We start from the raw sequence: 14,605 nt of genomic DNA, 5'->3' as shown, positions 1-14,605 counted from the left end.
CATGTCCGTACACTTTTCCCGAGAGTTTTTTATGAAGATGCGCCTGAGAATAGCTAGCTAGTAGCGGTCTAATGCTAGTAGCTGCCAAGTTAGCTAAACAAAACATTGTTTCGCACTACTCCACTTTGACATTAGATAGCCAGCTCTAATCTGCCAGACTGCATCGCAGAGCTCTCTTCAACGTGGTCTTCTTCTACGGAGTACTCTACTCTACTGTAAAAAGGTGCCCTGTAGCCCACTTTGATTTGGATCACTGTGTAGTTGGCTAAGTAGCTAACTATTTACTGTAGCTGGATAACTAAATAGAAATAACGGATCAATGGCTTATCTTTTATGTTAGCTACATATTGTAGCTATCTAATACCATTCTTTCTGTCATCCACAATTAGTGGCCGTTATTGCATTAGCTAGAACAGTATCTTATAAAGCTGCTGTGTGTTTGTCATGTCACTCTCATCATGTCCCCTTCCAATTCTCTTCAGACCATGGCATGCCAGCATGTGTCTGCTTGTCTCACCTTGAGATCATCATGGAGAGTGGGTCTTGATGCTGCTTGTAGAGTCAGCCAGCCATGGAAGGGGAGTAGGTTGTCCTACTCGGGCTTTGCTCCCTTGGTGCCTGGTCACCAGGACAGACGTAAAGAGGACTCCATCATCTTGGCTGAACAGACACTGCACACACCTGTCATGCTTAAAGAAGTGCTCCGCTGCTTAGATATTCAACCTGGCCAGGTAAGTCTTGCTTCTCTTAACACGCTGTGTGTGTGTGTCGACGCACCTTTTCTTAGTGAGCCCTTGATGGTTAAAAATTCAATGGAACAGCAGGGAAGTTTGTTGTGCATTTTGCCAGTTTTTACCCCTATGATGAGTCATAGAGAAATCTGCATTCTTTGAAAGGTTGTTTGTGGCCAAACTTCACTTTTCAGTTCATAAGATGGGCTACTTCTCTTGAGAGGGCACATTAAGTCACCAGGATCCCACTACCTTGGCTTTCCCTTACATACTACCAGGACAGATGGGCATGAGTCAAAGGCCTTCTGTTTCTGGTGGGCAGTGCGGAGGGAGACTTGATGGGCCCCCTGGGTGGCCGAGAGATGCTGCACGGACAGGGCAGGTGGGGGCCATGGGTCAACAACTTAGTCAGGCATTGCGCCACCGTAAGGCTGTTGGCAGGACATAGAGTGCTGCCTGCAACACTCCTGCCTGAACTTTAGCGCCTCTTACTGTAACTCCTTCACTGTCCGCCCATTGACCAACTGTCCCAAGAAAGCTTGCCAAGAGCTTGCCATTAAAAACAAGTGTTAGATGGATTTTTTATGTAATTCTAGTCACTGCACAATGAGAGGCTCTATCTAGGGTGTAGCCTTATTGCACATACAGTACCAGTCAAAAGGACACACCTACTCATTCCAGGGTTTTTCTTTATTATTACTATTTTTGACATTGTAGAATAATAGTGAAGACATCAAAACTATGAAATAACACATATGGAATCATGTAGTAACCAAAAAAGTGTTAAACAAATCAACATATATTTTATGTTTGAGATTCTTCAAAGTAGCCACCCTTTGCCTTGATGACAGCTTTGCACACTCTTGAGGTTCTCTTAACCAGCTTCACCTGGAATGCTTTTCCAACAGTCTTGAAGGAGTTCCCACATATGCTGAGCACTTGTTGGCTGCTTTGCCTTCACTCTGCAGTCCAACTCATCCCAAACCATCTCAATTTGTTGAGGTCGGGGGAATGTGGAGGCCAGGTCATCTGATGCAGCACTCCATCACTCTCCTTCTTGGTCAAATAGCCCTTACGCAGCCTGGAGGTGTGTTGGTTCATTGTCCTGTTGAAAAACAAATGATAGTCCCATTAAGCCCAAACCAGATGGGATGGTGTATCGCTGCAGAATGCTGTGGTAGCCATGCTGGTGAAGTGTGCCTTGAATTCTAAATAAATCACTGACAGTGTCACCAGCAAAGCACCATCACACCTCCTCCTCCATGCTTCACGGTGTGAACCACACATGCGGAGATCATCCATTCACCTACTCTGCGTCTCACAAATACACGGCAGTTGGAACCAAAAATCTCAAATTTGGAGTCTTCAGACCAAAGGACAGATTTCCACCGGTCTAATGTCCATTGCTCGTGTTTCTTGGCCCAAGCAAGTCTCTTCTTATTATTGGTGTCCTTTAGTAGTGGTTTCTTTGCAGCAATTCGACCATGAAGGCCTGATTCACGCAGTCTCTGAACAGTTGATGTTGAGATGTGTCTGTTATTTGAACTCTGTGAAGCAGTTATTTGGGCTGCAATTTCTGAGGCTGGTAACTCTAATGAACTTTTCCTCTGTAGCAGAGGTAACTCTGGTTCTTCCTTTCCTGTGGCGGTCCTCATGAGAGCCAGTTTCATCATAGCACTTGATGGTTTTTGCAACTGCACTTGAAGAAACTTTCAAAGTTCTTGAACTGTTCCGTATTGACTGACCTTCATGTCTTAAAGTAATGATGGACTGTCGTTTCTCTTTGCTTATTTGAGCTGTTCTTGCCATAATATGGACTTGGTCTTTTACCAAATAGGGCTATCTTCTGTATACCAACCCTACCTTAAGACCCCTACAAATTAACTTTTAACAAGGCACACCTGTTAATTGTAATGCATTCCACGTGACTACATCATGAAGCTGGTTGAGAGAATGCCAAGAGTGTGCAAAGCTGTCATCAAGGCAAAGGGTGGCTACTTTGAAGAACCTCAAATATAAAATATATTTTGTTTAACACTTTTTTGATTACTACATGATTCCGTATGTGTTATTTCATAGTTTTTATGTCTTCACTATTATTCTACAATGTAGAAAATAGTAAAAATAAACAAAAACCCTTGAATGAGTAGGTGTGTCCAAACTTTTGACTGGTACTGTATATTACGGTATTGCTTTATATAATACCATAATATTGTATATTGCTTCAACCCCAAATGCTGAAATACAACATATTAAAAGCTGGAAGACCGGCAACGTAGCACAATAATTAAAAGCTGTAATACTTTACATTAAAGCAGGAATCTGCTGGTAAAACAATAATAAAATAACACCCCGCCACTGTTTTGGTAAAATGTTGAGGGTTGGGGCTGGAGAAATGTAACCACTCGCAATATTTTGGGTTCTGATGGGGTATGACAGTTGAACTAAGCTCTTGAGGAATTTATAAGATGTATTCTTCAAGAATAATCCATTTAAAAGGCCAAAAGGGGATGTAGTAGTGACAGTAGTAGTCACAGTTGTGCTTACCTGTGTATGATGCTGTAATTACACTCGTAGCAACGTTGTCAAACCAGCATTCCAGTATATACACAGTGGCGTACTCAGGCCCCTCACCCGTACTCAAATACACTAGCAGAATTTTTTGGGTACTGCACATCCATCTTACCTTTTCAACTTTCAGACTGAGTCACTTGTGTTTGCAGGAAGTAGGCTTGTTGTGTAAACAGAAACTGCATAAACACTAAGCCTACTTTGGCATGTTTGATTGAATCCAGCTCTTACTGTAATTTCTCTTTGATGGAGATTTCAAATGCGTCATGTTCAGACTGCTCGCTGAAACATTGCAACGACAATGGCAACTGTTTATAAACTGTAATGTAAGGTTTCACAAACATGCTCTTAATAAATAAAATGTTTATTCATTCATGTGGTCTATTAGGCTATATGTAATAGCCTCTAAGTGCAGCCTTGGTCAAGGTATACATGTAAATAAACAGCTACCAGCAATTTAGTTTTTATGTTTCCATTTCCATGTAGTAATGACAGGACATGTAAACACTTAAGCGCTCTTACAATAGAAATCTTTATGGTAGCGATTCCCCATGTGAAATCCCCCCACCATTTCTGTTCCTGAACCAGTCAGGCAATCAGGTGTCTGCACTCTGTTTCCATCAGCTGTCCTGTAGAGCAGCTAGGTAGTGTAATCACAGACCCTGTTTGTTTAAGTGGGGGTTTCACTGACAAGTCAATGACGGGGAGGAAACCCACCCTCCATGTTAGCCAAATACTCACTTAAATCACTGAACTGAGTCAGATTAATATTTTGAACTGCTATTGTAAAGCAATCAACCCTGCGTAGTTGCTCTTGTCAGGCTAAGCAGAGTGTGTATGAATGGAGCACTTAGGGAGATGATGGGTATCTGAGAGCAAACGCTGCAATTACACCAAAGTGGGTAAATGGCAATGCAGCCTTTCAGCGCCCCGCTGCTTCCCACGCATGAAGTCCAGCGCAGATATCTACACAGGTGGACTAGTTACACTGTGATATTTCTCACACTGTCAGGGCTAGTAGTGCTGCACATGCACAGCCCTTAAAATAACAAGTGATTGTACTCCTTACAAAACTGACGATAAGGTTGTGGGCTTAGGTCTTAATTGTGCTGATCAGTCTAGAGATAGTTGATAAGTGTAGAGATGGACCTTGTAAAACCTTTTTATGCTCCAGAAATTAGCTTTATCTCAAGCAGCCACAGTGTTGCTCTCCTGCTGGCCTTCCTGCCCTTCCCATCAACCATAAATTACCCAAACTAGATTGGCCTCATTAACCACCAAATTAGCTCTTAAAAGATTACAGTTTGTACAATTGAATATTTTTCTATTCACCTTGAACGTGGATGTGCTTAGCGAGCCGGATAACCATTTTAACCTAATTGTCTTCACCATCTTGATGCAATTGTAGCATTTGGCTAATTGAATAATGGGCAGTGTGAGGCCTAAAGCGTGATTATAATCCGTGATGTGGGAAGACGGTGGTCGAGGTAGGGGGCTTGGAGAAGGATATCCTTTCTCAGGGCAGAATCAGGCTTTTCCTGACCTGGAGGTTATTACTTTACTTAAGACAGGAGGAGCTGGAGGATAGGGTATTTTCTTTACATGCAGGAACAGGATTTCTGGCTGCTTATTGCTATGAAAATGACTCAAATAAATCCAATTGAATCAAAGGAAGAAGGTGTCAGAAGATTGGTAACACTAACAAAGTGCCACTAAGATTTTGAAATGGATGAATAGGATGGCCATATTTTAAAAGTCCACAGTACAGTATCCCCCTACTGTGTCACTCCTTTTGATACTTGCAAGTCATTAGTTTAACGACTGATCATAATACACTAGAGAAGGTAGTGTCAGTCAGCATCACCACATAATGTCAAGGCTGCCCCGTCAGCTAGGAACATACAGAGAATATCTCTATGTTCCTAGCCCATCAGTCATTAATCATAAATCACTGTGGTACACCCTGGCTGATGATACAATTAGGCTTTATTACTCAGGCTAAGTTAATAGCGTTGATGAAACCCCCTGCATCATCCCTGACACTCCCTTTGTTGTAACCTAATTATTTGAATGAAACAATGAAGAAAACTGTCTTGTACAAGTGTTCTCTGCAAGTGTAGAACATAGCTTTTATACAATGTTTAAAAAGAAAGAATACGATTTTACTTTTCTCAGCAAGTTGAACAAGTTATTCATCCATTCACGACCTCCCCAATCACTCTTAGGAAAAGAGACATCTTTTCAAAATGTATGGACTAAAAGCCTGTCGCGCAGCCCCGGAACTCGATATTGTTGAGTGTTTTGTCTTTTTGTCAGGTCCACCCACGACCACTGCAATAGATTTTCTCCTCCAGCATCCCTCATTACCGGCTCCACGGGCAGGAAGTTATTTCTTTGTTTTTATGCTGCCAGGAATCCCCCGTCTCGTTGTTGTGGCCCTCGTCCCCTCCTCATGTCAGTGGTTGGCCCAGGCAGGTGGAATTGCGAGAGTGAGGACAAGGTGTGGGGAATCCTTTTCTCTGGTGCCAGGATTGGGGACCTCCGCCAGGGCAGATTAATGAGCCGTCAACTGGGTGTCCAGGGAAAGCTCCACTATTGCTTTTGCAGGGAAAAACAAGGTGGCCACTGCAGTCTCACCACACTCCCCCTTGTGGAATTAAAATGGCCTCCCGTGTTACACCTTATCCTTACCTAATTTTAAATACTTAACAAGGACAATGTCCTTTTACAAGAGTGATTTAGCTCCAATGAAATTTGTTAGCCAAATAATGAAATGACTTTTATATAATCAAAGCACCTTATACTTTCGGCTGTTTGAAAAACAGGGAGACAGGAAAGTGTATGTGCTGAACTGCAGAGATTCAACTTACTCAGCAGAAATAGTTACATAGGTACAAAATACATGTAAATCTATAGTTCACTCTGTTCATAAAAAAGATAATAAAAAGTGAACAAATGGATGACCTAAATGGCTCTTTTCCTGTTTGTTTTTGTGACTTCTGCAACTGTTTGTCTATGCATTTACGTAAAGAGCACCATTTACATCAAGGCCACCTCTGCTAAATCGTTGCCTCCACTCCAAAAAAAAGGATACAAATATATTAAGGTTTTTAATTTGTAGATTTGTTTTTTTTTGGGGGGGTGGTAAAATGTTTTCTGTGTAAACGTAAACGACTAAACCAGATATAAAGTATGTAGAAAAGATAATGGAGCTATATATATATATATATATATATTTTTTTTTTTTATAAGATCATGATCAATCACTATATAAATACTAGACAGTCAGGGAGAATTAAAATATGGCATGGCATGGAGCCCCCATTGATTTTGTTATAATGTTTGAATCATTCAGATAGCATAAGAACACAGCATAAGCCATGGCAAAATGTGTAAAATTGCAGGAAATTAGCTTTAAAACTGTAAAATGTTATCTTTGCAGGAAGTTCTCGCCACACCCACACTAACTTTGCCACCGCTGCTGAAAACAATCCTAGTGAAAAAACTGAAAACCATGCAAATGACTGTCTGCAAACCTACCATCTCGGATTGTTCTGAAATAATTTCCGTAGTTAGAACAGATAAGATTAGCATTCCTGCAACATTATTTTGTTGCAATATAATTTCATCTCTGATAAATTAAGATAATTGATTGCACCCAAATTGGCAATTTTTTATTTATAGGATTCATATATTATTCAATAAATACCTAACATCTGATTTGGACCAAACTTTTTTCTAACAGTGAGTAGGACATGAGGAATCCAAAAAAATTGTCAAAAGCCACCCACGGACCCCCCCGCACCCTACGCCAATCCCACCCTATCAACGAGTATACAATATCTTATTTACATTTACATTTACATAATTTAGCTGACGCTCTTATCCAGAGCGACTTACAAATCTTATCTGTTAATAACAACAGAAACAATTTCAGAACAATCTGAGATGGTGGGTGTCAATCCTCTTTCTTGTGCTTTTTGAGGTCGAACGACCTCATTATTAGGAACACCTTCCTAATATTGAGTTGCACCCCCTTTTGCCCTCAGAACAGCCTAAATTTGTCGGGGCATGGACTCTACAAGGTGTCAAAGCGTTCCACAGGGATGCTGGCCCATGTTAACTCCAATGCTTCCCACAGACAAAGGATGTCCTTTGGGTGGTGGACCATTCTTGATACAAATTGGGAAACTGTTGAGCGTGAAAAATCCAGCAGTGTTGCAGTTCTTGACACAAACCGGTGCGCCTGGCACCTACTACCATACCCCGTTCAAAGGCACTTAAATATTTTGTCTTGCTCATTCACCCTCTGAATGGCACACATACACAATCCATGTCTCAATTGTCTCAAGGTTTAAAAATCCTTCTTTAACCTGTCTCCTCCCCTTCATCTACACTGATTGAAGTGGATTTAACAAGTGAGATCAATAGCTTTCACCTGGATTCCCCTGGTCAGTTAGTCAATGTCATGGAAAGAGAAGGTGTTCATAATGTTTTGTACACTCGGTGTATGTACAAGAGCAGGGGGTAAAATTGGGCCCCCCTGTGGGCCATGGCCACAGTTTTTTTTTTCACTCCTCCATTGTTTTTCGGCTCACAGAGTAGTGAAAGAGGAGGCTGGTGAATAATTTATCCTTGTAATTAAACACTCCAGCTAGGGACGCCGGGGCTGATTGACGGCCAGATATTAAGCCCTTGTCTCGTAAGGTTGCAAGTTTAGTCTGAGGTTATCAGTGGCCAGCAGAGTCTCTCTCCCTCCCTGGCTCATTACTTTCATGAGTAGACCATTTCATAGTGGTGATGGGGGCGTGGTGTGAAAGAGAGTCTGGGACTTCATTAGCCAAATGGGCTGCCTGAGTCTATAGAGCACCAGGTGGTTCAGCATTGCTGAGCAGACAACCCCCTTGTGGGTGCTCCACCAGACTGTCATGTTGAGCTACTTTAACCCGTTCATCTTACACAGTCTGCGGCTCTAGTTTCATTTAAATACATGTTCATCAATGTACTGTACATGCAAACTATGAGTGGCATAAGGCCATAATGTGTGAATATAGCCATTTTGATCATATCACACCCAAACGTATCCTTTTGCCAGTTTGTTTTATTTGATTACATTACACATGAGAACATTACTGTGTGCAGAATTAGCTTGTTTTGTCAACAGGTTCCATGAATTTGACCTCAGTTATTAATATATTGAGATCAAAATGTACAGTTGAACATTTGCCTTGATGGTTACTCTTGTTGTCAAAAATGAGGATGATATTTATACTAATGATGAAAATGGCAGGAGAGAGAGCATAAGGCACAGAATAGAGAGGAGGGGAGGCTGCCTGTAGAAGGATCTCAGAAAGCTGTACCTGAAATCCGGTTTTAATAACTGTTATTTGAGTACTTGCTCACAGTCATACCATATTGCTGAAAGTGGGAAAAATAAACAAAGCAAAGCCTTTCCAAGACACGGGAGCAATGTTATTATGGAGGGTTTTATTACAATATTTACATTTGCGCCTGGTGTGTGAGCGTGGGTATGCTAATCAGATGTATGCCCCGTGGACAGCTGGATTGAGATGATGACTCATCCCTGCAACATGTCCTTGATTGGGGTTTGTATGAGGGCTCAAAAACTGCATTATTTGAGTGAGGATTTCTCTTAAATGTATTACAGTAGATCTCCATAATGAAAACTTTTTCTGAAAAAGTACATCTCCCGCTATGTTTGTGGATTGAATGTTATCATTATGTCCACTAAAATGTCCTTTATTGTCAGGAGATTAGGTTTTTCTTTGGGGTGAGGGGGTGTATGGGGTTCAGTGTTTCCCCTATATTTATTTAGCAGCGGCGCACTGCACATAAAAATAAATAAATAAATAATAATAATTTAACATTTCTGCCGAGACGTGCTTTTAAGATCAGAGTGACAAGTTACAGCAAATTACATATCTTCCTCATATTCTCATCAGATTGTCAGATAAACCTCCAAGGTAGGTTACTAGCTAGCTTGTAATCCTGGAAGTGTAGCCAACCCATAGAGATGGATAGAGGACTCTAGTGCCCAAAAGCCTGTTTTAGATTGGGCAGTGCCATTGAGGACTTTCACCATTTTTAAGTAGTCAACTTGTTGGGACTTCCTATGGGTTAAGGAACGATCACATAATTCCATCCAGGTCATCAGGAGGGATCAGCCAATCATTTATACTCGTGAGCAAACATTTCATAACTGCTGGTGGCAGTAAATCGCCAACCTTGGCTTCATACCTGTTCAAACACCACACTGCAGGTGGCAGTATGCACCCTTTCAGTTTGTTTACCAACTCCATAGAAGTAGTAGAAGAAGAAAATGTGCTACTTCAAATTGGAGATAGCCTCAATTCATCTGCCCATGCTCTCACAGACGCCATAATGGGACATATACAATGTTGCATCCTCTAACTATCTCTATGAGCCAACCATATGAAAATATGTATGTAATAATTGTTAGCTAAGATAAATTATTTTGGGGGTTAATATTAGGGATATAACGATTTTACCGATACGCATCGGTCTCCAATTCAAATGTTTAAGATATAAATGCATCGGTCTGTGGACCCCAAACCGATCCAAATGTAGCATGCATCAGTCAGAAAATCTATTTAAACGTTACGAATTACCGGTTCACAAAAATGCTTCCTTTCTACATTTCGAAAATACCTCTAATCTTTTGTGACAACTGATGCGTCCTCTACTTCAGTGTCGAACTGCATGTAACTGTGTTGACAGTCATTGATCTACAAGTCTTTTTGCATGCCAAACAACCCCAGTAGCTGAGTCAAACTGCGCACTGTGCCCAGCTTCGCTCGCTGACCGACGCGAGGTAGACGGCCTGTTCTTGCACATCTGCGTGGCACCTTCAGCATTCAAATGCTAAAATGGCTTGCATGATATTTGGCTTTATTAGTTGACAATCTATGTAATTTGCTAGTTTGTTATCTATTAGCTGTTGAAAATAGTGTTTTACCTGAATAAAAGTAATCTACCGGAGACTATACCTGCTGAACGGGGCTTATAATAGGTTTTATTTTGATTGTTCAGGTTTTGCTTTAAACAATCAGTGTATACAGTCGTGGTCAACAGTTTTGAGAATGACACAAATACTAATTTTCACAAAGTCTGCTGCCTCAGTTTTGATGATGGCAATTAGCATATACTCCAGAATGTCATGAAGAGTGATCAGATGAATTGCAATTAATTGCAAAGTCCCTCTTTGCCATGAAAATGAACTTTATCCCTCAAAAACATTTCCACTGCATTTCAGCCCTGCCACAAAAGGATGCTGAAGGTGCCAGGCAGATGTGCAAGAACAGGCCGTCTACCTCATGATGACCAGCTGCCATCATGTCAGTGATTCTCTCGTTAACACAGGTGAGAGTGTTAACGAGGACCAGGCTGGAGATCACTCGGTTATGCTGATTGAGTTAGAATAACAGACTGGAAGCTTTAAATGGAGGGTGGTGCTTGAAATCATTGTTCTTCCTCTGTTAACCATGGTTACCTGCAAGGAAACATGTGCCGTCATCATTGCTTTGCACAAAAAGGGCTTCACAGGCAAGGATATTGCTTCTTGTAAGATTGCACCTAAATCAACCATTTATCGGATCATCAAGAACTTCAAGGAGAGAGGTTCAATTGTTGTGAAGAAGGCGTCAGGGCACCCAAGAAAGTCCAGAAAGCGCCAGGACTGTCTCCTAAAGTTGATTCAGCTGCGGGATCGGGGCACCACCAGTGCAGAGCTTGCTCAGGAATGGTAGCAGGCAGGTGTGAGTGCATCTGCACGCACAGTGCGACAAATACTTTTGGAGGATGGCCTGGTGTCAAGAAGGGCAGTATAGAAGCCACTTCTCTCCAGGAAAAACATCAGGGACAGACTGATATTCTGCAAAAGGTACAGGGATTGGACTGCTGAGGACTGGGGTAAAGTCATTTTCTCTGATGAATCCCCTTTCCGATTGTTTGGGGCATCCGTAAAACACCTTGTCCGGAGAAGACAAGGTAAGCGCTACCATCAGTCCTGTGTCATGCCAACAGTAAAGCATCCTGAGACCATTCATGTGTGGGGTTGCGTCTCAGCCAAGAACACAGCCATGAATAAAGAATGGTACCAACACATCCTCCGAGAGCAACTTCTCCCAACCATCCAAGAACAGTTTGGTGACGACCAATGCCTTTTCCAGCATGATGGAGCACCTTGCCATAAGGCAAAAGTGATAACTAAGTGGCTCGGGGAACAAAATATTGAAATGTTGGGTCCATGGCCAGGAAACTCCCCAGACCTTAATCCCATTGAGAACTTGTGGTCGATCCTCAAGAGGCGGGTGGACAAACAAAAACCCACAAACTCCAAGCATTGATTATGCAAGAATGGGCTGCCATCAGTCAGGATGTGGCCCAGAAGTTAATTGACAGCATGCCAGGGCGTATTGCAGAGGTCTTGAAAAAGAAGGGTCAACACTGCAATTATTGACTCTTTGCATACAGTGGGGGAAAAAAGTATTTAGTCAGCCACCAATTGTGCAAGTTCTCCCACTTAAAAAGATGAGAGAGGCCTGTAATTTTCATCATAGGTACACGTCAACTATGACAGACAAAATGAGAAAAAAAATCCAGAAAATCACATTGTAGGATCTTTAATGAATTTATTTGCAAATTATGGTGGAAAATAAGTATTTGGTCAATAACAAAAGTTTCTCAATACTTTGTTATATACCCTTTGTTGGCAATGACACAGGTCAAACGTTTTCTGTAAGTCTTCAAAAGGTTTTCACACACTGTTGCTGGTATTTTGGCCCATTCCTCCATGCAGATCTCCTCTAGAGCAGTGACGTTTTGGGGCTGTCGCTGGGCAACACGGACTTTCAACTCCCTCCAAAGATTTTCAATGGGGTTGAGATCTGGAGACTGGCTAGGCCACTCCAGGACCTTTAAATGCTTCTTACGAAGCCACTCCTTCGTTGCCCGGGCGGTGTGTTTGGGATCATTGTCATGCTGAAAGACCCAGCCACGTTTCATCTTCAATGCCCTTGCTGATGGAAGGAGGTTTTCACTCAAAATCTCACGATACATGGCCCCATTCATTCTTTCCTTTACACGGATCAGTCGTCCTGGTCCCTTTGCAGAAAAACAGCCCCAAAGCATGATGTTTCCACCCCCATGCTTCACAGTAGGTATGGTGTTCTTTGGATGCAACTCAGCATTCTTTGTCCTCCAAACACGACGAGTTGAGTTTTTACCAAAAAGTTCTATTTTGGTTTCATCTGACCATATGACATTCTCCCAATCCTCTTCTGGATCATCCAAATGTACTCTAGCAAACTTCAGACGGGCCTGGACATGTACTGGCTTAAGCAGGGGGACACGCCTGGCACTGCAGGATTTGAGTCCCTGGCGGCGTAGTGTGTTACTGATGGTAGGCTTTGTTACTTTGGTCCCAGCTCTCTGCAGGTCATTCACTAGGTCCCCCCGTGTGGTTCTGGGATTTTTGCTCACCGTTCTTGTGATCATTTTGACCCCACGGGGTGAGATCTTGCGTGGAGCCCCAGATCGAGGGAGATTATTAGTGGTCTTGTATGTCTTCCATTTCCTAATAATTGCTCCCACAGTTGATTTCTTCAAACCAAGCTGCTTACCTATTGCAGATTCAGTCTTCCCAGCCTGGTGCAGGTCTACAATTTTGTTTCTGGTGTCCTTTGACAGCTCTTTGGTCTTGGCCATAGTGGAGTTTGGAGTGTGACTGTTTGAGGTTGTGGACAGGTGTCTTTTATACTGATAACAAGTTCAAACAGGTGCCATTAATACAGGTAACGAGTGGAGGACAGAGGAGCCTCTTAAAGAATAAGTTACAGGTCTGTGAGAGCCAGAAATATTGCTTGTTTGTAGATGACCAAATACTTATTTTCCACCATAATTTGCAAATAAATTCATTAAAAATCCTACAATGTGATTTTCTGGATTTTTTTTCTCATTTTGTCTGTCATAGTTGACGTGTACCTATGATGAAAATTATAGGCCTCTCTCATCTTTTTAAGTGGGAGAACTTGCACAATTGGTGGCTGACTAAATACTTTTTTCCCCCACTGTAAACTTAATGTAATTGTCAATAAAAGCCTTTGACACGTATGGAATGCTTGTAATTATACTTCAGTATACCATAGTAACATCTGACAGAAATATCTCATAACACTGAAGCAGCGAACTTTGTGAAGACCAATACTTGTGTCATTCTCAAACCTTTTGACCACGACTGTATATTAATTGTTTTATATACACGGTAAAGTTGATAATTTCATAACGAGGACAGCAATCACTTTTGCGAGGCACACTGCATGGCCAACGTGAGAGGAGAAGAGAAGATCACTCCGTAAAAACGTCCAAACTTTTTTGAGATGGGGGTGAAATCCAAAGTTGTGCTATATATTCATTGGCTATGTCATAGCTCATTTCTAAACTATAAATATTGATACATTACTAGCTCAAACACTTAAACTGCAAAAATGACAGGTTAATTAGTGTGTGATCGTGATTTCAGAACCAAAGTGGGCGGACAAAAAAAAAACAGGCTACATTACACCCCCTAATCTGATAGTGGGGTGGGAGATGCCTAGTCTCCCTTATGGCTCAGCTCAGGTGCCTACATAGTACATTCACCATAGACATGCATAATTCACACGCGCACTCACACACACGCACGCCCAGCTCGTGAGCTTCAGCAGCAGATTTGAATTTATAATAGACAATGTATGTGTTTATGCAACAAATGTTAGTGCATCGTATCACATTGATTTGTTCTCTAGTCAAACCGAATCGCACCGAATCGTTTCAAACAATAACATATAGTTCTTGTATCGTCTTGAAAGGGAAAGATGCACCCCTAGCTAATATAGAATTGCCTGGTGATGTCATTGAGATCAAGAGATAAAATTAAACTGTCCTCGATTTTCAGATAAGTTTCAAAGGAAGAGAACATCATTGAATTTTCATGCATTTTGGAGTAGAATGTCCTTTAAAAAAAAAAAAAGGCCCCAGAAGTGACCTTCAGTCGTTCATGCCACTGCTGCAGAAATAAATCCTAGGAGAAACACTGGGGTGGTCCTCTGTAGCTCAGCTGGTAGAGCACGGCGCTTGTAACGCCAAGGTAGTGGGTTCGATCCCCGGGACCACCCATACACAAAAATGTATGCACGCATGACTGTAAGTCGCTTTGGATAAAAGCGTCTGCTAAATGGCATATTATTATTATTATATTATTATAAGCACACACACCTCACATG

General features: G+C 41.7%; 1 protein-coding gene across 1 annotated transcript in view; it reads left to right on the top strand.

Moving 5' to 3' along the window:
• The first annotated feature begins 60 nt into the window (after window positions 1-60).
• mettl15 (methyltransferase 15, mitochondrial 12S rRNA N4-cytidine) overlaps window positions 61-14,605 on the top strand; it is a 61,837-nt gene continuing 47,292 nt past the window's right edge. Inside the window, exons 1-2 of the mRNA XM_084154538.1 lie at window positions 61-223; window positions 483-731. Coding sequence (XP_084010664.1) covers window positions 486-731 — 246 coding nt within the window. The 5' untranslated portion in view covers window positions 61-223; window positions 483-485. The remainder of the gene's footprint in view (window positions 224-482; window positions 732-14,605) is intronic.

Source organism: Coregonus lavaretus (assembly GCF_964263955.1).
Source record: "Coregonus lavaretus genome assembly, chromosome: 37".
Classification (NCBI taxonomy): Eukaryota; Metazoa; Chordata; class Actinopteri; order Salmoniformes; family Salmonidae; genus Coregonus; species Coregonus lavaretus.
Note: the sequence above shows the minus strand (reverse complement) of the source record. Positions and strands in the feature narration are given on the sequence as shown.